We start from the raw sequence: 26,277 nt of genomic DNA on the forward strand, positions 1-26,277 counted from the left end.
TGACTGGCTGATTGCAGAGTTGTGCATAGAGGAGAGACTGACAAAGGCAGAGCTGGAGACAGAGAGATGCACAAGCAAATGGGAAGTATGGTCCAGGGCCTGGACAGACTGATTGATTACAACCAGTGGGGTGGCTTTTCTGATGGGTTTGGGTAGGACATGGCATCTGAAGGTGAGGTGCCCGAGCCAAATGAGTGGGGACAGAATGGTGTGCCATGGAGGTTGGGGGGATGGGCATCCCTGCTCCCCCCCCTAGAATTACGACAGACACTCACACAAAGAGCTTTAGGTTTGGGAAAGGGGAGATCAGACAGGGATTGTCTTAAGAAAGTGAGTGTGAAGCATGGTGTGGATTGGATTGGAGAGGTTTGATTCTGCATGAAGGAGAGGATTGCTGGATGTTTGAGGCTTGCATTTAGACTGCATTAGAATCACAGGCTTGAATCACAGTCTTGCATTAGAAACCTGTAAGGCTAATAGTTATTGCATGGTAGATTTGAACCAGAAGCATAAAAGGTGCAAATTCGATATTGGCTAGAGTTTTAGCATTGTCTGCATTATGCTTTGCTGTGCATAAATAAATGTATTCCATTGTTATAATTGAATCGATTCATGTGTTTTGTTTGTGTTTTGTGTTTTGTGTCCATAGGAGTAAGATAGGTGTAAGTTGTTAGAAGTAAGTTAGGAGTAACACAGTGCACATAGGGCCTGAGAATAGGGGGGTGTAGGGATCCACACCCCCCCCTGGGGGATTGTCTAAGACCGGCGCATGGTTGCACGCGGGGGCAAGACGATGGTAGGGATTTGTTTTCCAGACTAACAACAATTCCATCTAAGAGTGGCATGTGCAAACATTCACAATTGTATCCAGATGTGGCACATGCTAATAATCACGATTCCATCTAAGAGTGGTACATGCTAACATTCACAATTCTATCCAGGTGTGGCACATGCTGACATTCACAATCCTATCCAGATGAGATGTAGGCCAATGTTCACAATTCCATCTAAGTTTGGCATGTGCGATCATTCACAATTTCACCTCAGTGTGGCGCTGTCATGATGCCTACCCCCGGAGCACCAGGCCAGGCCCAGCACCCCCGGGAACAGGCATCACGCCCCCGGGTAAAAGCCCAGCGGCCCTTTATAGGGGCTCTTTGGACTCTGTCCTGGCGCAGTTGGCGCCAGGCTCATGTTGGACATCAGTCCTGGCGCCATAGGCGCCAGGCTCATAAAGGGAAGTGTTTGGTGTACTTACCTGAAGCAGACCATGCTGCACACTCACCTGATGCAGACCATGCTGCATGAAGAACCAAGCCAAACGAGGCTTAGGAGGGACTATTTTTCTGAAGGAACTATTTTGTTACTTGGGTGGGGCTGTGGAAGAATACTCACCTGGAACTTCTTCCAAGGCTATTTAAGCCACACCCGGACAGCCACACGTGCTTCGCGTTGTTCTGCATCCCAGCAGCTGAACGCTCACCGTGTCTGCTCCTGCATCTGGACTCCAGCCACGCCCGCCTCGAACCTGGAACACCTGTAAGGGAATAAGAGAAGAGAAAGGTGAAAACCAAGAACTATTTCAACCTTCTTACCTGCATCCGTAATCTTCACGCCAAGCATTCCTGAAGGAAGACTTCCATTTAAAAGCACTGCGTTGCTCGCTGCAGCGCCACGCTTCACTCACCTGTTCCCGAGACGCCGCCCGGCTCCATCGCGGCTCTCAGTGCCGGTCGCCACATCTCTGCACCGCACCTAAGGGAGAGAAGAAGAGACAAAAGGTGAGCAAGGGAACACAAGAGGAAAGCCGGATTTTCAGCCATATTACTTACTGGCTATTCTTGGTGAGCCATTCCACATCTCGGGTCGGCGCCACATCTCTGGCAGTACCGCACCCCGGCCCCTATGGGGAAAGGACAAAAGACATTACTGGGGAATTATAAAGACATTTAGAGGGGTCGCCCTCATCACTGACACACCTGATTTTACCCCGGCAATTTAACCCCTCAACGCATCGCCTTTGTTCTGCACCTGAAATAAAGGACAGAAAAAGACAACATAAAAGGAGGCTCACACTTGAACTTTTGCATCTTCATACTTAGGCATATCGCTCAGTAAAGTCAAGTGGATTTGCCAGCGCCATTCTGAAAACCAGTGAAGTAACTGGACGAACGCGCGCCACTGCACCAGAAGCAGGATGGAGAGTTCATCCTTCCAAACCATAAGGTGAGCTTAAACCGGGGGTTTTGGAGGAAGTCAGAGGAGAACGAAGGGGGAAAGGGGGGAGCAAGCACATTGTTCAGCAGACAGTTAATCCCCTTTCTCATCTGCAGAAGGATATTCCTACGGGCCAGACAAGCAAGATTTGGGGGTCCTGTTCAATCGGTGGTCCGAATTCTGCGCATCACGCTTGAAGAGGCCACAGCAACCCAGACCAGACCAGCGCCTCCGTGGGAGCCAGGTGAGCGTTACAGAACACGAAGCCTTCCTACAAATTCCCACCCAGGTGCTATGAAAACTTCCGAGACTGACCAGTTGGCCCAACTACTGGAGGAATTACGGGCCGAAGTACACGCCACTCGTCAAGAGACTAATGCTCTCAGGAGGGAATTGATTGTAACAAAGGAAAGAGCTGATGACCTGGCTAGACAGCTTTTGCAAGGTCAAGCTGGACAAACTCCTTTACCCGGTTCCGGAGGGAACCCCGCTCCTGTGCTTTCCAGTAACCCGGTGCAGATTAATCTACCTGGAAACATGCCGCTGGCCCCACCCGAACGCTTTGCTGGGGACCCCAAACGATTCGCCGTATTCATGAATCAGTGTCGTTTGCATTTCCTGTGCAGACCTGGGGCCTTCCCTAATGACCAGACCAAGGTAGCCTTTGTATTGTCATATCTCAGCGGCAGTGCTGCTGATTGGTCAGTTCCACTAGTAACTCAAGATGACCCGATTCTTCGTGATTTTCAAAGATTTCAAGCAAGCATGGAAAGGTTATTTGCTCGTCACTCCCAGGGGCAGGCTCTAGATGACGAACTTCTATCTCTGCGACAGGGCAATCAAGACCTCCTTTCCTACATTGCAACCTTTAATAGACTAATTGTGGAAACTGGGTGGCCAGAGGATAAAAGAATAACGTTATTTTATCGAGGTCTACGCGGAGAACTTAAAGATGTCCTGGCCCAAGTTGTAAATCCGCCCCAAGGGTGCTCTGAATATATAGACTTAGTGGTTCAATTGGATCACAGACTGCAAAACAGAAAAGCAGATCGGTCCAAGTTTGAGACCCGGGTGTTAGTCAAGACCCACGCTAACCTCAAGGGGGCTGAAGCCTCAGAGCCAATGCAAATCGGAGGTGTTAAAGGACCTTTAACGCAAAAGGAACATGAAAGAAGACGGCAGATGCACTTATGTCTTTATTGTGGATCCTCTGGACACTTTCTACGAGATTGCCCGGCAAGGCCGCCCAGGAAGGTGGTAGGAGCCGCTGAAAAAATCCATGAAACCTCTGTATCGGGAAACGACCCCGCCCGACAAGCGTAGGGGTCCGCTTGCCGAGCTTGAAAACGAACTCTCAGACCTCGCATTTCACTGTGCCAATGGTCCTCGTAGATCCGGAACAGCCTAAGCGGTTGCATGCAATAAAGGCATACATCGATAGTGGGGCTATAGGAAACTACGTGGATCGTGAATTGGTCTCCAGGATTAACCTCCCCCTGCGTCCTAAAACCAGCAAAGATGTCATCACCACAGTCGATGGAACCGAAATTGCCTCGGGACCGGTAACACATTCCACAGCTGAGGTAACACTTGTAGGTCCGGACGGCCACCGGGAGGCAGTTGTGTTTGATGTAATCAAGGCTCCACAGTTTCAGGTTATACTAGGAATCCCTTGGTAAGAGACACATAATCCTCGAATTGATTGGCGAGCGAAGAGAATCACCTTTCCAGAGTGTGCACGAACCTGCTACCCAGAAAATCTGAAGGTCAGTCTAGCATCAGTAACCTCTGTCTCCATGCAACTACCTCCAGAATACCAAGACTTCCAGGATGTCTTCCAAAAGGAACAGGCCAACACGTTACCTCCTCACAGATCGTACGATTGCCAAATCGATCTGGTGCCCGGTGCACAACCCCCTTGTAGCAGGATTTATGCCCTTACTGAGCCGGAGAATCTGCATTTGAGACAATATTTAGATCAATACCTAGCCAATGGTTTTATTCGCCCGTCAAAGTCTCCGGCATCCTCGGCTTTGTTCTTCGTGCCAAAAAAAGAAGGCGACCTTAGAACTTGTATCGATTACCGCGCATTGAACCAGATAACTGTTAAAAATCGTTACCCTCTGCCTTTGATCCCTGAACTCCTTGACCAGGTGAAGGACGCTTGCATATACACCAAATTAGATCTCCGGGGGGCTTATCTGGTACGAGTTAAAGAAGGTGACAAATGGAAAACGGCCTTCCGTACAAAATATGGACTATTCGAATACCAGGTGATGCCTTTCGGGTTGTGCAACGCACCTGCTGCCTTCCAATTCTTCATGAACGATGTCCTTCGGGAACTCATCGACGTCTGTGTTGTCGTGTATATCGATGACATTCTGGTGTACTCCTCTTCGGAATCTGATCACAGAAAACATGTCAGGGCCGTCCTTGAGAAATTGCACCAGCACAAACTGTTTGCAAAGCTGGAAAAATGCGTTTTCCATACCACCGAGGTTGAATTTCTTGGATTCATCCTGACACCTAAAGGGGTCCGAATGGACTCACGGAAAGTGGATGCCATCCTCAAATGGCCATCACCTAGTTCGGTGAAAGGTGTCCAAAGCATGCTTGGTTTTGCCAATTTTTATCGCAGGTTTATCCCAGAATTTTCACCTGTGGTGCAACCATCACTGCACTCTTGCGGAAGAATAAACGCTTTGAATGGACCGAGGAAGCTGAACAGGCCTTTCAGGAATTAAAAGCTAAATTTACGTCCGTACCTATTTTGAAACGTCCGCGTCCTGATCTCCCATATATAGTCGAAACCGATGCATCCAGCTTAGCCATGGGAGCTGTCCTGTCTCAGAGAGACCCCGAAACCAACCAACTGCACCCCGTAGCATTTTGGTCCAGAAAGTTCTCGCCGCCGGAGTTAAATTATGCAATCACCGATAAGGAATTATTAGCCATTAAGTCCTCCTTTAAGGCTTGGCGGCATTATCTTCTTGGCGTCAGGCATACCATCACCGTGATCACTGATCACCGAAATTCACAATATTTAAAAACTGCCAAGGCTCAGTCTTCACGACAGCTCCGATGGGCTTTATTCTTTGCTGAGTTCGATTTTGTAATCACCTACCGTCCTGGCTGTAAGAATGGCAAAGCGGGCACATTATCTCGAATTGGAATGGGAGAAATGGACACAAACTCAGAACCTGTGCCGATAATTCCCGAACAAAGAATCTTGGGGATAACCACTTTACAAACCCTTGAAGACATGCAAGCACGGGTAAAACTATTCCTGGACTCTTCAGCCTTGCAGGATTGGATCAAAAGGGGGTCTGCCTTTTCAATCAACGATGGCTTACCTTACTTCCAAGGACGTTTATTTTTGCCAGAAAAGGAATTGCAAGTACTGGTTTTTTCCCGTCATTACGATACTCTGATGGAAGGACATCCTGGCATTGCCAAAACAGAGGAAAAAATTAAACGACAATTCTGGTGGCCGTCCTGGCGAAAGGATATTAAATCTTTTGTGATGTCCTGTGGAGTTTGCGCCCAAAACAAAGGTCAAAAAACAAAATCCGCCGGTCTTCTTCAACCCTTAGACATTCCACTAGCACCTTGGCACACCTTGTCACTAGATTTTATCACGGACCTGCCCTCTTGTAATGGATACAATACTATTCTGGTTGTGGTGGATTTATTTTCCAAGATGGCCCATTTTATTCCGTTGAAAGGATTACCTTCAGCTTTTGTTCTTGCCAAGGAATTCCTCGAAAATGTCATCCGTCTGCATGGATTCCCGTCCATACTAATCTCTGATCGGGGAAGCCAGTTAATTTCTCGTTTTTGGAAAAAGTGTTGTCAACTGGCACAAATCAACGTAAGACTCTCAACCAGTCACCACCCACAGACCGATGGTCAGACGGAGAGAACAAACCAGACCCTTGAACAATATCTAGGATGTATGCTGCACCAATCGGAGGGTAATTGGAAGGACATTTTATGGGTGGCTGAATATGCATACAATAACTCGATACACTCTGGAACTGGTCAGAGCCCCTTTTATACCCTATATGGACATCACCCTCGTACTTCAGACCTGGATTCACCTTTGAGCCTCGAAATGCCCGCAGTCGACCATTTGCATTCTACGATTACTCAAGCCTTCAAGGATGACACTGCACAGTTACAACATGCGAAAGAGAAATACAAAAAGAATGCGGATCTGCATCGCAAGGAGATGCCTCCATACCAAATAGGGGATCAAGTATGGTTGGCTACCAAACACTTATCACTCAAGGGACCTCAGACTTTTAATCCAAGGTATTTAGGCCCTTACTCGATCAAAGCTATAATTAACTGAGTGGCAGTCAAGCTAGATTTACCAGCTAACATGCGGATTCATCCCGTCTTTCATGTGTCACTTTTGAAACCAGTGCAACCAGGAACCAGATTAATAAAGCCACCAGAACCAATCCAGATAGATGGGGAGCCTGAATTCGAGGTGAAGAACATTTTGGACTCTAAGATCTCAAAATCAAAACTTTTCTATCTAATTGATTGGAAGGGGTACGGGGCACAGGAAAGATCTTGGGAACCCAGCGACCACGTACATGCACCTCGGCTAGTAAAAAGGTTCCATCGGAATTTCCCGAACAAACCGAAACCTCCTGGGGAAAAGGCCTTGAGAGGGGCCTTGGGGGGGGGGGGAGGGGGGGGGAGTGCTGTCATGATGCCTACCTCTGGAGCACCAGGCCCAGCATCCCCGGGAGCAGGCATCACGCCCCCGGGTAAAAGCCCAGCGGCCCTTTATAGGGGCTCTTTGAACTCTGTCCTGGCGCCGTTGGTGCCAGGCTCATGTTGGACATCAGTCCTGGCGCCATAGGTGCCAGGCTCATAAAGGGAAGTGTTTGGTGCACTTACCTGAAGCAGACCATGCTGCACACTCACCTGATGCAGACCATGCTGCATGAAGAACCAAGCCAAATGAGGCTTAGGAGGGACTATTTTTCTGAAGGAACTATTTTGTTACTTGGGTGGGGCTGGGGAAGAATACTCACCTGGAACTTCTTCCAAGGCTATTTAAGCCACACCCGGACAGCCACACGTGCTTCGCGTTGTTCTGCATCCCAGCAGCTAAACGCTCACCGTGTCTGCTCCTGCACCTTGACTCCAGCCACGCCCGCCTCGAACCTGGAACACCTGTAAGGGAATAAGAGAAGAGAAAGGTGAAAACCAAGAACTATTTCAACCTTCTTACCTGCATCCGGAATCTTCATGCCAGCATTCCTGAAGGAAGACTTCCATTTAAAAGCACTGCGTTGCTCGCTGCAGCGCCGCGCTTCACTCACCTGTTCCCGAGACGCCGCCCGGCTCCATCGCGGCTCTCAGTGCCGGTCACCACATCTCTGCACCGCACCTAAGGGAGAGAAGAAGAGACAAAAGGTGAGCAAGGGAACACAAGAGGAAAGCCGGATTTTCAGCCATATTACTTACCGGCTATTCTTGGTGAGCCATTCCACATCTCGGGTCGGCGCCACATCTCTGGCAGGTACCGCACCCCGGCCCCTATGGGGAAAGGACAAAAGACATTACTGGGGAATTATAAAGACATTTAGAGGGGTCGCCCTCATCACTGACTCACCTGATTTTACCCCGGCAATTTAACCCCTCAACGCATCGCCTTTGTTCTGCACCTGAAATAAAGGACAGAAAAAGACAACATAAAAGGAGGCTCACACTTGAACTTTTGCATCTTCATACTTACGGCGTATCGCTCAGTAAAGTCAAGTGGATTTGCCAGCGCCATTCTGAAAACCAGTGAAGTAACTGGACGAACGCGCGCCCCTGCACCAGAAGCAGGATGGAGAGTTCATCCTTCCAAACCATAAGGTGAGCTTAAACCAGGGGTTTTGGAGGAAGTCAGAGGAGAACGAAGGGGTAAAGGGGGGAGCAAGCACATTGTTCAGCAGACAGTTAATCCCCTTTCTCATCTGCAGAAGGATATTCCTACGGGCCAGACAAGCAAGATTTGGGGGTCCTGTTCAATCGGTGGTCCGAATTCTGCGCATCACACTTGAAGAGGCCACAGCAACCCAGACCAGACCAGCGCCTCCGTGGGAGCCAGGTGAGCGTTACAGGCGCATGCTAACATTCACTTTTCTCTCTAGATGCGACTCAGGCTAATGTTCACTATTCCATCTAGGTGTGGCACAAGCCAATCACGATTCCATCTAAGAGTGGCACATGCTAACATTCACAATTCTATCAGAGTGTGGCACATGCTAATAATCATGATTCCATCTAATGTGGTACTTACTAACCCTCAAGATTCTCTGTAAGTGTGGAACTTGCTAACATGCACAAATAAGTCCAGATGCGACGCAAGGCAAAAAAGAATTACAATCCTAACTTGATTGGACGTAGGCTGATGTATGTAGGCAATTCTATATAAGTATGAGTGTTGTAAGGGGGCGTGGCTTGGCGGGCGGCCATGCGAGAGTGAGCAAGTCACGAGAGCTCCCAGGTGATCCAGCTAATGATCCTTGAAACCGGACGAAAACAGGCAAGAAAACATGAACAAATCGAGGGAAAGGCATCCGGCGGTCCAGTGCACACATGGGCGAAAGCACGAAGAAAATCGGAGGACGGTGAGGCCAAAATGAAGTTTGTGAGAAATGCGGGACCGCCACACACAAAATGGCAGACGCGACCCACTGAGAGATCATCCGCACTCTGAGGGACAGAGGAGCGTTGGAGGCGTGGGACGGCCAGGCGCAGGGGCGGGGAGGGGGAAGCCCTGCGGACACTAGCACATCACCCGGTGGAAGACCAGGAGAGGCATCAAGTTGGCCCACTACATCGCAGGTGGAGAACGAGACGCGCACCGCCGAGCTGTGGTGAGACAGGCAGAGGAGCGGGCGGCCGCAGCCGGCTGGTGAAGACGGCAGAGGTCTGCCAAATAACGAAGGCGGCGGCACCCGTGGCCCGGGGTGTTGACAGGGCACTCCCCGGCACGCAGCGGACCGCCGGCTGCGGCAGAGGAGCCCTGCCAAAACACGTCTGCGCAGTGGCAGGGGAGCCCTGCAGGGTCCGGTGAATGCGACCCTGCCCTGACCCCCAACAGCGAGAGGAATGCAGGCGGCCACCACACCGGAGCCGAGGCAGTGCAGCAGCCAACAGGGGCGCAGCCAAGGGAACCCATAAGGGTAACCCGCAGGACAGAGGCGGAAGACCCCGACGGCCAGACGGCCGGGGAACAACGGGAGTGCCCGGCCCCGGGCTCAGAGGCCAGCCCAAGAGTCATGGAGTATACGTGGGAGGACACAGCCCACCTAAACAGTACTTAAGCAATCAACAGAGATTCTCAAAGGGGGAAAATAAGAAGAGGGAGAGCCACGAGCGAACAGAAACCCCTGGGGAAAACCCTGGAGAGGTAAGGATACCCCCGACCCACATAATACTACCACTGCACAGGCGCGGAGAGTGGCCCCTTGAACTACTAGGCCCCTTCCAACACGCCAGGGCAGATGAAACAGCCAGGAGCAACCCCATAGGCTGGCCCCCACGGCAGAGACAGAAGACAATAACGTTTCCCGTGTGTGGCCGTTGACAAACAGCCAAACTGAGCGGATATAGCTGCCAGGCAACAGCGAGGAGAGGAAAAGGCCACCCAAGAGAAGATACCACACGGGTGGGATCATAAAGGAGTCCTTGGCCCAACAAGAGCCAGTAAACTCACACCTTCAAGAGAGGGCACGGACTTTGCAATACAAGACTCAAGGAAGCGCTCAGAAGCGGTGGAGTCAACGGGGACTCAAGGAGAGCAGAGTTGAGACTGAAATAGCCCGCAAGAAGGAGAGAGCGCCAGCCGTAGGGGGGAGGCCACCCGGGGGCACACCGCCTGCAACAAAGCGCAGAGACACAGGGCTACGGAAATCAGCATGCCCGACAAACAGAAAGGTGGCAGAGGGAGACAAACGAGCATGGAGACACTTGCCCGCAAGAATGATGACCCACAACCTGGGACAACAGGGGCAGACACGGCCACATCAAACGCCACGCAAGAAGAGATCAGACAGGTGGAAGACAGCATCCTGGAGGCCATAGAGGCGTTAAAGGCATCAATAGAGGGCAAGCTGGACGCAGTGATTGTGGACACGGGGCTCCTCAGAAAGGACATAAGGAACCTAGCAGAGAGAGTGACAATGGTGGAACAGCAAGTACAGAGCAACACAGCGAACATGACCACCTCCCAATCGCAAATGTCAGAGGCGCTGGAACGGATCAGTACACTGGAACGCAGGGCCGAAGATGCAGAGGGCAGGGCCAGACGCAACAATGTGCACATTGTGGGGCTGCCGGAGGGGGGAGGAAGGCAGAGACCCCACGAACTGCATAGAGAACCTTCTGCTCCAGGAAGTGGGTGTAGGGACCCTGTCCCAGGGCTTTGTAGCAGAGAGGGCACACAGAGCACTAATCAGGAAACCCTGCCCAGGAGCGCCACCGAGACCCATGATCGCGAAGATTCTGAACTTTAAAGACAGGGAAAAAATCTTGACATTCTCAAGAGAGGGAAGGGTGATAACGCAAAATGGAGCCAGGGTAACCATCTACCCAGACTATATGGCGCTTGTGCAAAGACAGCGAGCCCAAATCCGGCCGACCAAAGAGCGCCTTCGGGCAGTGCGTGTGAAATTCATGCTACTATACCCGTCCAAGCTGAAAGTCTTGCACAACAGGAGGACACAGATCTTCGAGACCACAGCGGATGCCCAGGAGTGGATGGACCAACAAGGGATCCCACAACTAAGAGAGGGGAAAGAGAGGAACAGAGAGGCACCCCGGCGAGGCCCCGGCGAGGCAGGGAGTGAGAATGAGGACTAAATACATGCCCCAGAGACACAAACCAACAGTCGAGCGAAGAGGGGCTTAAAAGACACCCGAGTAGGCCACCGGATGCCATAATACCTCGCTGGAACAAGAAACCAGGGACACCCTGTTGAAAAAAGAAAAAGCAGAACAATCAGAACAAGGGCCTAACGCCCAAATCAGTGGCTTAAAACCGGGAGCTCAAGGCCTCCGGAACCAGACCACCAAGACCCACAGGGGGGACCCCAAGTAGAGACAATGTTTGCAGTGTCAGTTCTAAGACACTACACCGCAACGAGTGCACCTGCGGAAAGGAGGGTGGCACCTGGAATGCGGCGGGCCCGAGCAGGGGGTGGGAGGCTGGGCGTTTGTTCATAGTTGTAGTAGTAGTTGTGTGGTTAAGTTTGCTAGGAGGGGGCACGAGAGGAGGAAGACATATTGAGCGACGAAGACACGGCAAAGGCAACGAAGAGGTACAGGTGTGGCTGCACCCAAACGCAGGAAGCCAGCGAGGTGTTACTCTACACTAACACTAAGGAAAGGGGCCGGCAAAGAACGGAATTCAGTAGCTGTGGGGTCAGCTGGGTCAGGGGGAGACACGAGAGGAGGTGGACCTGCAGACCACCAAAGGAACAGCAGAGCAAAGGCGATGGACCGGCCCCCTAAGGCAGCACACCATGGAAGAATAAAACCAGACAGGCCGATGGGAACGAGCGGGCCACTGGAGTCAGCCAACATAAGAACTGGGACGAACTAAACGTGGTCACATGGAACGTCGGAGGGCTAAACGCCTACGTCAAGAGACTAAGGGTCTACGCCTGGTTAAATAAAGCAAAGGTCCACATTACAGTGCTACAGGAGACTCATCCGACGGCTGAAAAACAAGCCACGGTGGCCAAGAAATGGGGTGGCCAGATGTATACCTCAACATACTCTAACTATGCAAAGGGGGTGGTGACCTGGAATGCTCCGGGCACCCCATTTCAACTCCTCAAACAGGAAAGAGACGCCGGGGGCAGGGTCCCGATCATCCAGGGAATGCTGGAGAACCGGGAGGTGTGTTTGGTGAACACCTATGCCCCCAACCACGACACAACAGACTTTTTGTTAAAGTCACACACCTCGGCTGGCCCCGTACAGGAACGCCACGATCATCTGGGCCGGTGATCTTAACTGCACACTGGACCCCGTCTGGACAGGTCGGGCGATAAACATAAAAGAGCAGCGCCACCAGCCACGGGTACTACAGAAGATACAGAACCAGCTCGAACTAGAAGACGTCTGGAGAAAGGTACATGAGAGCGAAAGGGGATACACACATTACAGTGCCCCACACGGGACATTCACTCGAATAGACTATCTATTCACGGGTAAAGAGACACTGGGCGAATTCACTTGGGCACACATTCACGCACAAACTCTGTCCGACCACGCCCCACTGGGAGTAACATGGGCACACACATACAGGAGAGCCCCCATACCCACATGGAGACTAAGGGCGGAAGCACTGCCAGACAGGGAATTCCAGGAGCATATCCAAATCACGATAGATGACTATTTTGAGCACAATACAGGTAGCGTGGAAAGCACAGGAACGACTTGGGAGGCTTTTAAGGTAGTGGTCAGGGGAGCGGCGATGGGGAAGACTGGAGGCCTTAGACGAGAAACCCGGGTAGAACTGGATGAGATAGAAAAGAAGATCGAGAGGGCTGAAGCACGGGCAGGAGAGGAGGGAGGAGAACTGGGTGACCTCACCACTCTAAGATAACAGTGTATGGTAGCCTGGAAGAGGCTAGGGCGGCTAGATTACAGGAAGTATATACAGAAGTTGCATGCAGAAGGGGACAAACCCGGCAGACTCCTAGCCTGGCTAACCAAACATGAGACCAAGCGGGAACTGATAAACGCAATTCAAAATGGCCAGGGGGAGGTGGTAAGGTGACAGGAGGGTATAAATGCGGTGTTCTCGCAATTCTACGAAAAATTATACACCAAAGTTCAGGAGGCAGAAGAGGGAGACCTAGAGGATGCTTTTGCGGAAATCAGACTCCCACAACTGACGGAGGAGCAGGCCCAAATGCTGGATGCCCCCCTTACTGTAGAGGAACTGGCAGAAGTTATTACCCAGCTAGCGACGGGGAGGTCCCCGGGGCCCGACAGGTTGCCAGGGGGATTCTATAAGAGATACAGAGATAGCCTGGCCCTGAGACTACTAGAGACACTGGAGGAGGCATATGAGAGAGGGCGGCTCCTGAGTAGCATGTCAGAATCTGTAATAGTTCCAATACTTAAAGCAGGGAAGCCACCCCTCGAGTGTGGGTCCTACAGACCAATCTCTCTGATAAACCAAGACTCCAAGATCCTAACAGCAGCACTAGCCAACCGGCTCAAAAGGGTGATACCCTCATTGGTGCACCCAGACCAAACGGGGTATGTACCAGAACAAAACACTGCATGGAATCTCCGGAGACTCCATCACGTCATTGAGAAGACGAACCAGGAAGAGGGGGAATGTGCAGTGACTTCACTGGACGCGATTAAGGCATTTGATTCGGTGAACTGGGCATTTGGGAGTGCTCGCCCACTTCGGGATAGGAAAGGGGTTCCTACGTTGGATAAAGTTGCTATACAAGGACCCGAGAGCAAGGGTAAAGACGGGCAGGCACGTTTCAGGGGAGTGGAACATAGGCTGGGTACGAAGCAGGAGTGCCTGCGGTCACCGATGTTATATATCTTGGCCCTGGAACTGTTTGCGGCCTTTCTAAGAGTGGAGTACAGGGATGCCAGCATAGTGATAGACGGGGAAACACACCAGATATCGATATACTTAGATGATATACTGCTCTATGTCCAAGATCCACATACCCAGCTGCCGGACCTACTCGAGGCACTGGGAGCGTTTGGTAGGCTATTGGGAATTACCATTAACAAGGAAAAATCCTCACTGTTCCCCCTGGCACGCCTGCGAACAGCGGCATCAGATCAGCTGCCACACATGGACCCCGATCACCTTTAGATACCTGGGGGTGGGCATATACCACGACACCACTGAGACACCTATGGCTAACACACAGGCGGCCCTGGACAAAATAGGGAATGCCATGCAGTTCTGGAGGACACTACCGCTGGGGATGATAGGCCGGGCGGCCCTATTGAAGATGACAATCCTACTCCGACTCCTATATTACTTCACCAACATCCCCTATAACATCCCTGGGTCCTTTTTCAAACAACTACACACCATGGCAAGAGTCTTCCTGTGGGGGAGGGGAGGAGAAACAGGTAGCACTGAGTACACTACAAAGGGGCTACGAATGGGGAGGACTTTGAGCGATATTATTTGGCGGCACAACTTCAATTTGTGGTGCGGTGGTTGGGAGAAGATACCTCTATAGATGCAATACTTTTTCGACCATCGCACCAGCGATACTATTTAAGAGAACTCCTGTGGATAAATGCAACCCGGGCCAAAGCCCTTCCCAACATGGTTCAGCTGAGCCGAGCATCATGGAAAAGAGCGTGGAAAGCGCAGGACATGAGAGACCCCTGCTCGAGCCAAATCCCCCTGGCGGGACTGGTGGCCACCCGTATCGCAAGTCTGGCAACGGTCAGAACACAATGGGAAGACAAAGGAGTGGCCCAAATAGGTGATCTGTGGCAAGAAGGACACTGGGTAGACTTCCAGGCCCTGGTGGAGGAGCAAGACATACACCGGGCCCAATTCATACTGTATAATAGCATGGTTCAAGCAATAAGGAGGAGGTGGGAGACTCTACCAGAGGAGGAAGACATGGGATTGGCCCTGGGCGCTTGGTACGATGTTTCTGAGTGGGGACACACCGTGTCCAGGCTCTACGAACAACTGTTGGGCACCATCAACACAAGGGCACCGAACACGTGAGCAAAATGGGAGGAGGAGCTTCAGCAGCCCGTCAAGGATGAGGAATGGAACAGGGCCCTCCAGTATGCAAAGAAAGTTTCCAGGAATGCAAGGTTCTGGTTGATGCAGCTCTACATAGTGCATAGGGCATACCTAACGCCTAAAAGAATGTCGAACATGGGGGACAGACAAACCCGGAGCTGCCCACGCTGCCAGGAAGAACAGGCAGACATGGTACATATGTTCTGCACGTGCCCGAGAGTAATGGAAAGGGCGTTGAAGGCAGGAATTCACATGCAAGCTTGGTCGCCGGCGTCTTACATATTGGGCCTGTTCCCGAGGGGAGATAAGCAGAGGGCGCATGTGGCAAAGATGAAAGATCTGATGACAATACTGGCGAAGCTCCGCATTGCTATGGCGTGGAACGCAAGCGCGGGACCCTCGATAGAGGGCTGGTGGGCGGACCTACAAAAGTGGGCAGTAGCAGAAACAGCAGTTTGGACCAGGGCCACGCAAAGGGGAGAAAATAATACCAGAGCCAGAATACTGGCTTGGAACACTCTTGTACAAGACCTGTTCGGAAACAATGACAGAAACAGCATGAGCGATTCAAGCGACCCGGAGGGAGAGGAGAGCTGACCCGCCCGCACCTGCGTGCAACACATAGGCCAGCGTGAGGACATCACGATCGAGAAGGAGGAGGCCTAGCCGTGACCCGGCCCGATAATGAACAATATGGACTCAAACCCGAAAGTGCCAGAGCAAATGTTGTGAGTTGTTGCTTATTTTGCTTTTGTGTTTGTTTGGTGTTCAAATGAAAATAAAAATTGTTTTAAAAAAAAAAGTATGAGTGTTGTAAGTGATGTTCGCCTAAAAGTCTTTGATTTTGGTAAGGTAGTGTAGAGTGGCAGGGCTTTCTGGAGTAGATTGATTGCTTTACTCTCCACCCATGCCACGCTTACTTTTTTTAGTAGCTGTCGGTTTGTTGTCTGCCTTCACTGGCTTCCCCTGCTGACACCTGCAGACACAGTTTGGAGCCGCCAATGTAGGAGCCACCCTTTGCATTGGAGTCCTTAGCCAAAGGGGCTGCCGGGCAGGAGGGCTGCCCAGGTCTGGTCCAGGATAAGGCTGGAACTGGCCAATAAGGGCCTACGGGAGGGTGCAGGAGGCGGGACAAGGGAGAGGGAAGCCTTGCTGCGGCCAGGGAGCCCGCGATGGTCCCAACACTGCGACCAGTGCCATGATGGGACAATAGGGGGCGGGGGACCTCACACACGCGCTCACCTGCATGCCAGGATGGTAAATGGCACAGGGAGCGCGTGAGCTGGGGGTGAGTCCAAAAAAATACCCACTAGTTCAAATGGCCAATAGGGCCTGGAGGAGAGTGCGGGAGGCAGGACAAGAGAGAGGGAAGCCTTGCTGCAGCCAGGGAGCCTGCAAGGGTCCCAACGCTGCAACCAGCACAATTATGGGAAAATCGGGGTTGGGAGACCTCACACATGCACTCACCTGTATGCCTGGATGGTAAATGGCACTAGTTCAACTGGCCAATAAGTAGCTGGGGGAGTGTGCGGGAGGCAGGACAAGGGAGAGGGAAGCCTTGCTGCGGCCAGGGAGCCCACGAGGGTCCGAACGCTGTGACCAGCGCCATGATGGGAAAATGTGGGGGGAGGGGGACCTCACACACATGCTCAACTTTGTCTGGATTACTAGCTATTCATAGTCTATACAGGTCATAGACTGGGACAGGCTGTAACAAAGCAGACCTCATCCAGATTGATTATTCTAGCTATTTCTGAATGCTACAGGCTGGCAAGCAAGGATCCTCCAGAAGGCTTGAGGGCCCATTCCACTAGGTGTCTGGCTGCTTCTGCTCTGCAAATAGGTGTTCCTATGAAAAACATTTGTGAGGCAACTACGAGGTCTACAATACACACTTTCACTAAGCATTACTGCCTTGATTCTATCCTAAATCAGGATGGAAGCTTTGGAAAAGCTGTCCTCCATTGTGTTCATGGAAACATTGTTGGCAAAATTCTTACTCCCTCCACCAAAATGAACACTGCTTTGGGAGACTATCGAAGTTGAAGAATATGTGGGAGGATACAATCCATTCGAAAAAAGTTACTTACACCTGGTAACGTTCTTTCGACTGGATGTTCCTCCCATGTATTCCTCATCGCCCTCGCAGCCTTCCTCTCAGTAGAATTTGCCATGCTATTACAGCTTTTGTTCCTTCCTTGAAACACTTGTGTATAGGCGCGTTACAAATGCCATATTATATCATATCTTCAGAGCCTAGTACGGTCAAACCTGCATTGATGCGGGTAGTTCTACTTGAAAAAGACACGAGAAAACAGAACTGAAGCCAACGGGCGCCGCGTGTGCTGTATATGCCTGTGATGGCATCATCCTCGAGGCGGGGGCCCTCGAGCGACATCCAATCGACTGCATCGACGCACAGCGCCCTCTGCCAAAAATAAATTCCAAAAGCAGTTGAAGCTGGATATTGGAGATTTCAAAGATGAGGAATCCGTGGGAGGAACAACCAGGCGAAAGAACGTTAACAGGGGTAAGTAACTTGTTCTTCTTCGCCGTTCTCTCCCTTCTCCTGGCCTGTTCATTGTCTTTCTCATGACTCTCTTGGGAACCCTCATCCCACTGACTTCTCTGTCCTCTCATGTTCTTATCTCCCAATATGGGGATCCTGGCTCGCTGCACCCTCTAGAGAAAGCTTCATTGGGCCACCTCACTTTGTGATAGACTGGGATCTCTCTGCATCCTCCCTGTCCAATTAGCCGCTAGTTTTGTGTGTAATTACCAGTCCATTGTATTCTTTCTCTTGTGGCAATCTCTAGATACTTGCTCACCGTAATGTGCTTTCTCATTTTTGCACATAATAAGGAGCAAATACATTATCTTTCACCACTGAGTCTTTCCTCTAATGTTGTCATTCTTTTCTTTTCCTTCACCTGTTTGACCTAGTCTGTCTTTTCTTTCCAGTTTTTGTTTGAGTGGGTGCACTGCCTTATAGGTACACCTTTTTCTTTTAGGTTCTTGTTTGCATTACACTTGATTACACCTTGAGAAACGAGTTACTTACGCCTTGATAGTTGTAATAGTTGATAGTTAAAGAATATTTCCCCCCTATGTGTGGTGTGTGGCTCGTCCATTTTAGATGGCTTTTTAATAATCTTTTATTTGAGTAATTCTTTTTTATCAATAATCAGTTATTGTTTTTGTTGCAGATTAATTATTTGAACGAGCCAATTTGCTTTTTCAATAACTCACTTCTTTAACAAATCACTTAATGTATGTTCTGTGGTTCGTATTTTACTTGGAGCAAGCTATGAGAATTTTTCTTCTGGACAGATTACATTTTCCTCACCGGAGTGAGCCTCTTCCGCTGATGTGGTGAATTTCCTTTTAGTGCTCAGTCTGGCAGTTTGCACAAGTTATGCGATATTGCCTCCCTTACGCTCTCAAGAAATGTGTTGCATAGCATCAAGTAATGCAGAGCTTAACCCTGTTTTTACAAGTTTCTTTAGCTACTGCTTTGATACTCGTGAATGAAAAGTCAGTGCTTTGTTTGAGAGATGAGCCACAATATTGTTTTCGTTTTAGGTTTCATTTAGGGAGCTGAGCATTCTATTGCAGGAGAAGCAGCCACTGTAATGCAATTGTTCCTAAGTCTCTATACTGTCACTGCTAATATGTTGATTTGTATAAATTAATAAAATGTTGTCATGAAAAAAAGGGCTATTTATTAAACGTTTTAATTCCGTGAGTGTTACATTGCAGGGTACATGGATTTGTATTCCAGACCTTTGTGGGTAGGCGTTATTGTGGCCCTTTTGCCCCTGTGCCCTGGGTCAGATGAGAAAAACTAAAGCAAGAAAAGGTAAAAGAAGAAACTAACCTTCAAGCAATGTAAATAGAAATGTACTATTTCTTACTTCAAGAGATTTGCCTATCATTTTGGATTCCCACAATGTTTCTTTCTATGTTGATTTACTGAGTCGAAAGATATGAATACTGACTCTCTTCATTACTAGTTGCTAGGAACCTGTCACCTCCAACTGTTTTCCTTCTTGCTTTTTTTGCACCAGGACCCAGAAGAGCATACACTTGTTATGGATGAAAACGGAAACATTGAAGAAAGTATTCCCAAACTGTGCCTCAACTCAATGCAAATAGAAGAAAATAAATGCACGCCTGTGTTTAAGGACAATGAGGAGCACCTCGACAGTACATGTCCTGCATGGGGAGTGGAAGACGACGATGATTCATACCTTCTGGAAGCAACTGAGGATGTTGAATTGGTGGAAGCTGCAAATAGCGAAATGGTAAAGTGGGACTATGAGGCGGAAGAAGTATCAGATGAAGTCCTATTGGAAGCTTTACAGGAGGCTACTGGAGTGTGAACAGACATTTAAGCAACGTATAGGAACGCCAGGGGCATCACGAGCCATGTCCCCCGGGCCAATAGCCACCCACACCCTCCCACCACTAACTTAATTGGAAACAGAATGTGCATGTTTTAGAGGTCCTCTTGATAGACTACAGACCGCAGGGTATCATTCACTGATGGCCCGCCATCTTTAACTGAATACTTTATGCAATTTTTGTTGTTTATTTATACTGTCCATCTCTTATACATATGGTTTTACTGCAGCTGAATAACACAAAAATTATGATTCTCTTTCAGATAAAATGCGATTTACCTCAAATGTTTATTTAGTTCGTGTAAGGGATTTAAATGGTGCATGTTTTCATCCTGCGTTCTTGCAGTTCATACCTTGTAAGTCGGGTCTCATTGTGACATTGATCTGCATTGAAGAAAACTTTTAAGGACACTAGAGCATTTCTAAGCTGTGGGAAATCTAATATGGTTTTTTTGTTTTTAAATGTATTCAGTGTCTTTAGTCGCATTGACCTTTACACTAAAACATGTTGACGTATTACAAATGTGCACATTAAAAACATTTTAAGATAAATAATGCACATAATAAAATCCCATAAAAACAGACAATGCATCACAAATGTCCACATCAAATTGATTATATACATAAAAGGAACTGCAATTCCTTCCTAATACAACACCATAACATAAACGTGTTTACTAAAATGTCAATCGCGTTCCCCAGGATATAATCCATTCCTCAGATAAATTCAATTATATCTCTATGCTGTCGCAGTTCCTTCTGATTGCTGCAACTTGAATGATCTAATCTTTTTTTCCACCAGCAACCAGACATGGTATGCGGCTGCCGTCGTTACCATTGAGTTTCCACTGCACAGAGAACTCCAAAACTGATCAGATGTGTAATTAATTGTTTCATGGTAACTCTTTTCATAAGCACTAGGAAATGTTGTGCATTGGGTCAGCAGATGCTGGGATGTTTCTACTGCTAGGTGACAGAGGCGGCATAAGCATTGTTCCCCAACAACACCCTGCCAAGCCCCTGTATTTGCGTATACCAGCAATATTTCTAATCATAAACTCATGAAATGTACTAGTAAGGGCATTATACTATAAGGCTGAAGTGTTGAAACAAGGGACACTGTGCTCCCCTAAAAGGAAGTCTATTTACGCATACAGAAAATTATTGCCTGAATACATCCCCTGCAGCAGCAATGGTCTGGAGGTTGGAACACTACAACCAACTATTCTATATAACCATATGACAAGAAAGGTCCAGACACTTTGCACTTTGGGATCAGAATTGATAGTTTCAAAATAAACATAACTTAAATTGAAGCACAAACAATCCAAAGGAATTTTTATATTAGTATTTATTATATTGGTATATCCGTTTTCAAAGTCTAAATTATACAGAACTTTAATTGTCATAGCCTATATTAATAAGCAACAATCAAAAACCTTGATTTGGACAGCGGTGTCAAACCACTGGCACGTGCTGTCCAATGAGTTACGTTTGGTTTTTGATTGTTGCTCATTAAAATCCGCTATGACAATTAAGTTCTGTATAATTTAGACTTTGACTATTGATATACCAAAGCTATTTGACTGTTGCTTATCAAAATATGATATGCCAATTGAGTACTGTATAATTTAGACTTTGAAAACTGATATACCAATATATTAAATACTAATCTAAAAATCACTTTGTGGTTCAATTTAAGTATTGTTTATTTTGAAACTATCAATTCTGGACTTTTCTTGTCATGTGGTTATATATACTAGTGAGGGCATATGTAGTTTGATTAGCTATTCACAAGGAGAATTAATATTAATTCCCTGGGTTGAGTACTGGGCCTATTATTTTCTGTTTGCTTGGTAATTAGTTGATTCAGTGAGGTCAAAATCCTTTGTTGTCCTTTCAAAGTCAGGGGCGTATACTTCACCCAATGTCCCCGGTAATCCTTTCATGCCAATATTTATACATTGTTTCAGTACCAGACTTTGCATATTATTAAATCTAGTAATGCTTGCGCAACTCAGGCTGTGTTGCTACATTGAACCCAGTAAGCGTTCTTTCTTTTGATGATTAAAGTATATATTGGCCCATAGTTTGCAGACGGTCAACTTCCATAATGTTTGGAGAGATGTTAAACCTAACTCCAGGTGAAGAACGTCCACTGGGACTGCTGTGGGTAGATCCAACATGGATCAAAGTAGTTTTCCCCTCGAACCTTGTCAGCCAGTACAAGTCCTCCTCCGTTAAGGTCTCCAAGGCATACATAATGCCAGGAACCACTGACGCCCTATAGGCCATGAGTTTAGCTTCAGTAGACCTTCAACCAATGGACTGTTTGTGCATTGTTCTTATTTGTATTTATTTTATTTGTGAATGGTTTATAAAACAACCTTTACAAGAAGGAAAAATAAGAGGAAATAAAACAGTAAAATGATACAAGCAACAATTACATATTACATTAAAAGGAAAAGAAATATAAAAAACCACACTTCATGACAGAGCATCCCAGTAAAGCATCCTCGCGAAAACTGTAAAAATGACTTAAAACAAGACAAACTCCTTGAACCTTCAAGACTGCTCTTTGAATATTGGGATTTGCCAACATTTTACAAATGCGTCAACTGCCACTGTGTCAGCTTGTGATCTTTTCCACAATTCATTCAGGTCAAAATATTTGTTGGCACCCAGAATTTTCTTTCAAAATGCAAACCTGCACAATCTAAAAACAGGTGTTTAATATTTTCTATTATCTCAGTGTCATTGCAACATCTGCGCACGAAGGCTGAAGCCTCGATGGGCCCCCCCCCCTCCTGATCAGGATCTCCTTAGTATGGAGTAAGTTCCACCTTAGATGAAGTATCTGTTTCAAAACATCACAGGGAAGAGGGCAACCAAACCCCTCACTTATATTTGTGCGATAGATGTTGCAAAGAGGCAAAGCCATGAAATGCATCAAGTTTTTCACATTAAAATTGGTCGTAAAATGCAGTTTTAACCTTCACCAGAGTAAGTTTTAAAGATATCAAGACCTAAGATCTGATAAACATTTAGACAAAGATCTTTGCATAGTTGTTGACACTGAAGCACTGAAGCAAGTTAATTTTGCTTCGTATGTTATAGTCGCTCCAATTATTTGGGGAAACATTGAAGTCAGAACATGCATTCAAAAGAAAGCGATCTACAAATATGTAGTCGACGGTAGAGTGTTACTAGTCCCTCTATGCCACGTGGGTGCTTTTAAACCAGTTTTTGGGTCAACCGCATTGACCATAAACAAATGTAAACGGCGCATAGTAAGAGCCCAGTCTAGGCCCGCCACGGCCTTTGAAACCGACTAGCAGACAATCTATTCAATTCTTCGTCAGGCAGTGTACATGGGCAGTCGCATTCAGGTCCCCCGTCACCAAGATGGAACAGGCCCTGTTTGACAGCCTCCAACAAGTGATGCAAGTATGTAGCATCTTTAAAAAGACTTCCGAAACAGCAACCCCTTTGTGCCAGTACATATTTACAAGAAGAGGCACATATAGCTTGTTAGAGTGCATTTCAACAGCCAGAACCCCAGACAACGTTTTTACAATCTTTGTGGCTGTCAAAGCATACCCAGTTTTAATTGTGATGATTAGCCCACCAGAGGGGCCTTCTGTTTCCCCAGAAATGGCTGACTGACTGATGAAAGAGATCATAACCGTCCAGGCAGGGACATTTAGTTAGCCAAGTTTCCTGAAAAAACAATATAGTATTGGCCTTCAGATGGGACAAGGCCTCGGCGTTGTCATGTAGATATGAAAATCCCTGGGTATTCCAGCTAAAAAATGTAAGGGAAAGGCTGACAACGTTGGTTTCTTTAGGCTCTACATCAACGGTAGTTCCTATACTGTTTCGTTTACATGAAATAAATTAACTAATAGTTCAGAGAAAACATAACATCTCTTTTGTGTAAGGTTCATTATATCAAATGCTGTGCCAATTGTGTGGATGATGCTATTTTAATCCTGTGTTCACATGTGTTTTGAAGGGGCCTTAGATTATATTGACACATTAGTTTGGTAAGTGACATTTCGAGGGGATTGGGTCCTCCGACGTATTCCATATCTATGACAAGTAATCACCACAGCTGTGCTGCTTCGTAAACTTTGTTCGGCGTCTGCATCCTGCATCGATGACGTCGATGCGCCGTCGTCGAGGACCTCGTCCGACGTCATCCAATGTGATAAGTAGGACGCACGACGCCCGTAGCCTCAGATCCGTTTTTTCCGCGAACGTGTTGCTTCGTGAATCTCGGTTAACGCCTCAACTCTTTGGAGTTCTGTTCTTCTCGGTTCTTCGAACCTGTTAGTTTTTGTGAGAATCTCCTTCGTGTGAAGATGTCTTCTACTTCGTCTTCGAACCCGCGTCCGGGCTTCAAGAAGAACGGGGAGTGTGGGTCCAAGATGTCGGTGACGGACTCGCACGACGCCTGCCTCTGGTGCCTCAGGGAGGCCCACGACACGGATGACTGTATCGACTGCCAGTCGCTCACGTCCAAAGCCTTACGTGAACGTAAGAAGAAGTTGTCGGTAGGTCGGGTGTCCACACCCCGGAAGTCGAAGTCTGCGGGGCTTTCGACGGATGATTCGAGACTCTCCGCGTCATCGTCCGAAGTCTCGTGGGTCTCCTTCTAGGAGTCGGTCTCGCCACTCCTCGGCCTCTTCGAGGCATTCTCGGAAGTGCCGACAGTGGTAGTCTTCCAGGTCCTCTTCTGAGGACTCTGCCCGGCACGTCGCTTACCCCACCAGCCGTGCGACGCCGGAGGAATGGGCTTCCTTCGGGAAGAAAATGCTGGCGATTCTCGAGTCGCAGGGTACTAAGCCGTCCGCGCCCCCGAGTGGGGTCGGTCGTGAGAGGTTGAGAGACACCGCTCGCCAGAGTGGTCGGCACGAGTCACGGGAGAGGTCCCGGTTGGACAAGGGGACTCGTTCTCGATGTACCCGTTCCAGGTCCCGGTCCTCGACGCGTTCGAGACCGTGTGCACCTGTGATGTCTTCGAGGAAGACATCGATGTCTGAGGCGTTGAGGGTGTCGACAGGCTCTCTCGTGGCTCCGGCTCCGAGGAAGTCGTCGAAGCCGTCGACGCTCAGGTCGTCGAAGGACACGCTCGGAGCTCTGGCTTCGAGGACTGTGTTGATGCCGTCGATGCTGGCGGCGCTGCATCTGATGTTGACGCCGATTTACTCGACGTCGACGCCAATCCTCTCGGCGCCGATGCCTGTTCTCTCGGCACCGATTCACTTGACGCCCTCGACGCCTTTCGAGGCCGGGGTGTCGGAGGTGCCCCGTGGCACGGGGGAACCCCCTAGGAAGGCTCTGGTTAAGAGCAAGCACTCTCGGGTGCCTTCTTTTCGCCACCTGGAATATATTTCGGAGGTGGATGAGGATTCTGATGGCCTGGTTCCTAGTCAGGTTCCAGATGAAATTGTCTCGGGCCATAGTCAGTTTGACGATTTGAGGCAGTCACTGCATGATGCCAGTGGACTGGACACCTCTCCGGAGGTGGAGTTTTGTAGGCCTGAGCCTGGCTCTCATGCCGATTCCTCGTACCTGCGCCTTATGGCTAGGGTTTCCGAGTACTTCTGTTGGTCTGCTCCCCCAGGGGAGTTTGTGCAGGATGATCTCACGGACATCCTTGATGTTGGTCCCCCAACTGACCCGGTACTGCCGTTTCATATGGCTCTACAGAGAAGGGTGGCGGCGCTTGGACTGCTCCGGAGAGTCTCCCGGCGGTGGGCAGGTCCTTGTCGCGAAAATACCGTCCAGCCAGTAGCAACCCCTGCTACTTGACCAGGCACCCCACTCCGGAGAGTTTGGTGGTGCAGGCGGCCACGGCCCCGGCAAAGCAGGCGTCGTACCCTACCATCCCTCCTGATAGGGACGACAAACGTTTTGATGGCTGAGTGAAGAAAGTGTTTTCTTCTGGTGGTATGCCGCTTCAGGCGGCCAACTCCATTTGTGCCTTGTCTCGTTTCACACACACTCTGTGGAACTCTGTTGCGTTAGCGGCTGAACATATTCCCGAAGGGGACGAACGGGATGGTTTCCTTGCTATGGTCCAGGATGGTAAGGATGCCATGTGTGAGTCCGTTCAGTCGGGTTTGGACATGGCTGAATGCGTCAGCAGGTCCATGGCGGCGAGCACCGTGATACGCAGGTTTGCGTGGTTGCGGAAGTCGGGGTTTGCTCCTGATGTGCAGTCCCGGCTCCTCAACATGCCCTTTGACGGGGAACATCTTTTTGGCAGCAAGGCTGACGGCAGCCTTGAGAGGTTGCAGACCTCAAAAGCTGCAGCGAAGTCGTTGGGCGCTGCAGTTCGCCAACCTCTGCCTTTTCGTCCTAGGGGACAGCAATGGAGGGGTGGTTCCTTTCGCTATTACTCATCCTTCAGTAAAGCGAGAGGAGCTGGCAGTCAAAGAGGCCAACGCAGGGGTACCAGAGGTGGACGACAGGGTACCCGTGGTGCCAAGGCCGCTCGGGCAGTTGCCTCTTTGCCCTCAGGTAACGCCGCAGCTGCTACCACTCAGTCATGAGGCCATGTCCCATGGTTTGCCGGTTGGGGGAAGGCTGGCGGAGCATCTTGTAGAGTGGCGTGCCATTACTTCAGATGTGTGGGTTCTGGAGATCATAACCCACGGCTACTGTCTTCCTTTTCGGCACAGGCCTCGCGACAATCCATCGGGGAACCTCTCTTTGCAGAGTCCGGATCCGCTCCTTGCGCAGGAAATTCAAGCCCTGCTGGAGAAAGGCACCATAGAACTGTGCCTGTAGCGGAGAGGAACAAGGGATGGTATTCCCCTTATTTTTTTATTTCGAAGGAAGACGGGGGATTGAGACCCATCATGG

The 26,277-nt window shown here is 49.1% G+C and overlaps 1 protein-coding gene across 4 annotated transcripts in view; it reads left to right on the forward strand.

Moving 5' to 3' along the window:
• PRIMPOL (primase and DNA directed polymerase) overlaps positions 1-20,146 on the forward strand; it is a 790,131-nt gene extending 769,985 nt beyond the window's left edge. For 2 of the 4 annotated variants that reach the window (XM_069631491.1, XM_069631493.1), the window contains one exon: positions 19,069-20,146. In XM_069631491.1, coding sequence (XP_069487592.1) covers positions 19,069-19,383 — 315 coding nt within the window. In that variant the 3' untranslated portion in view covers positions 19,384-20,146. Of the gene's footprint in view, positions 1-18,760; positions 18,861-19,068 lie in introns of all 4 variants that reach the window. The other 2 variants (XR_011282268.1, XM_069631492.1) reach the window with 2 other exon arrangements.
• Positions 20,147-26,277: the final 6,131 nt, after the last annotated feature.

Source organism: Ambystoma mexicanum, chromosome 6q (assembly GCF_040938575.1).
Source record: "Ambystoma mexicanum isolate Mex_15411 chromosome 6q, UKY_AmexF1_1, whole genome shotgun sequence".
In the NCBI taxonomy this organism is placed as follows: Eukaryota; Metazoa; Chordata; class Amphibia; order Caudata; family Ambystomatidae; genus Ambystoma; species Ambystoma mexicanum.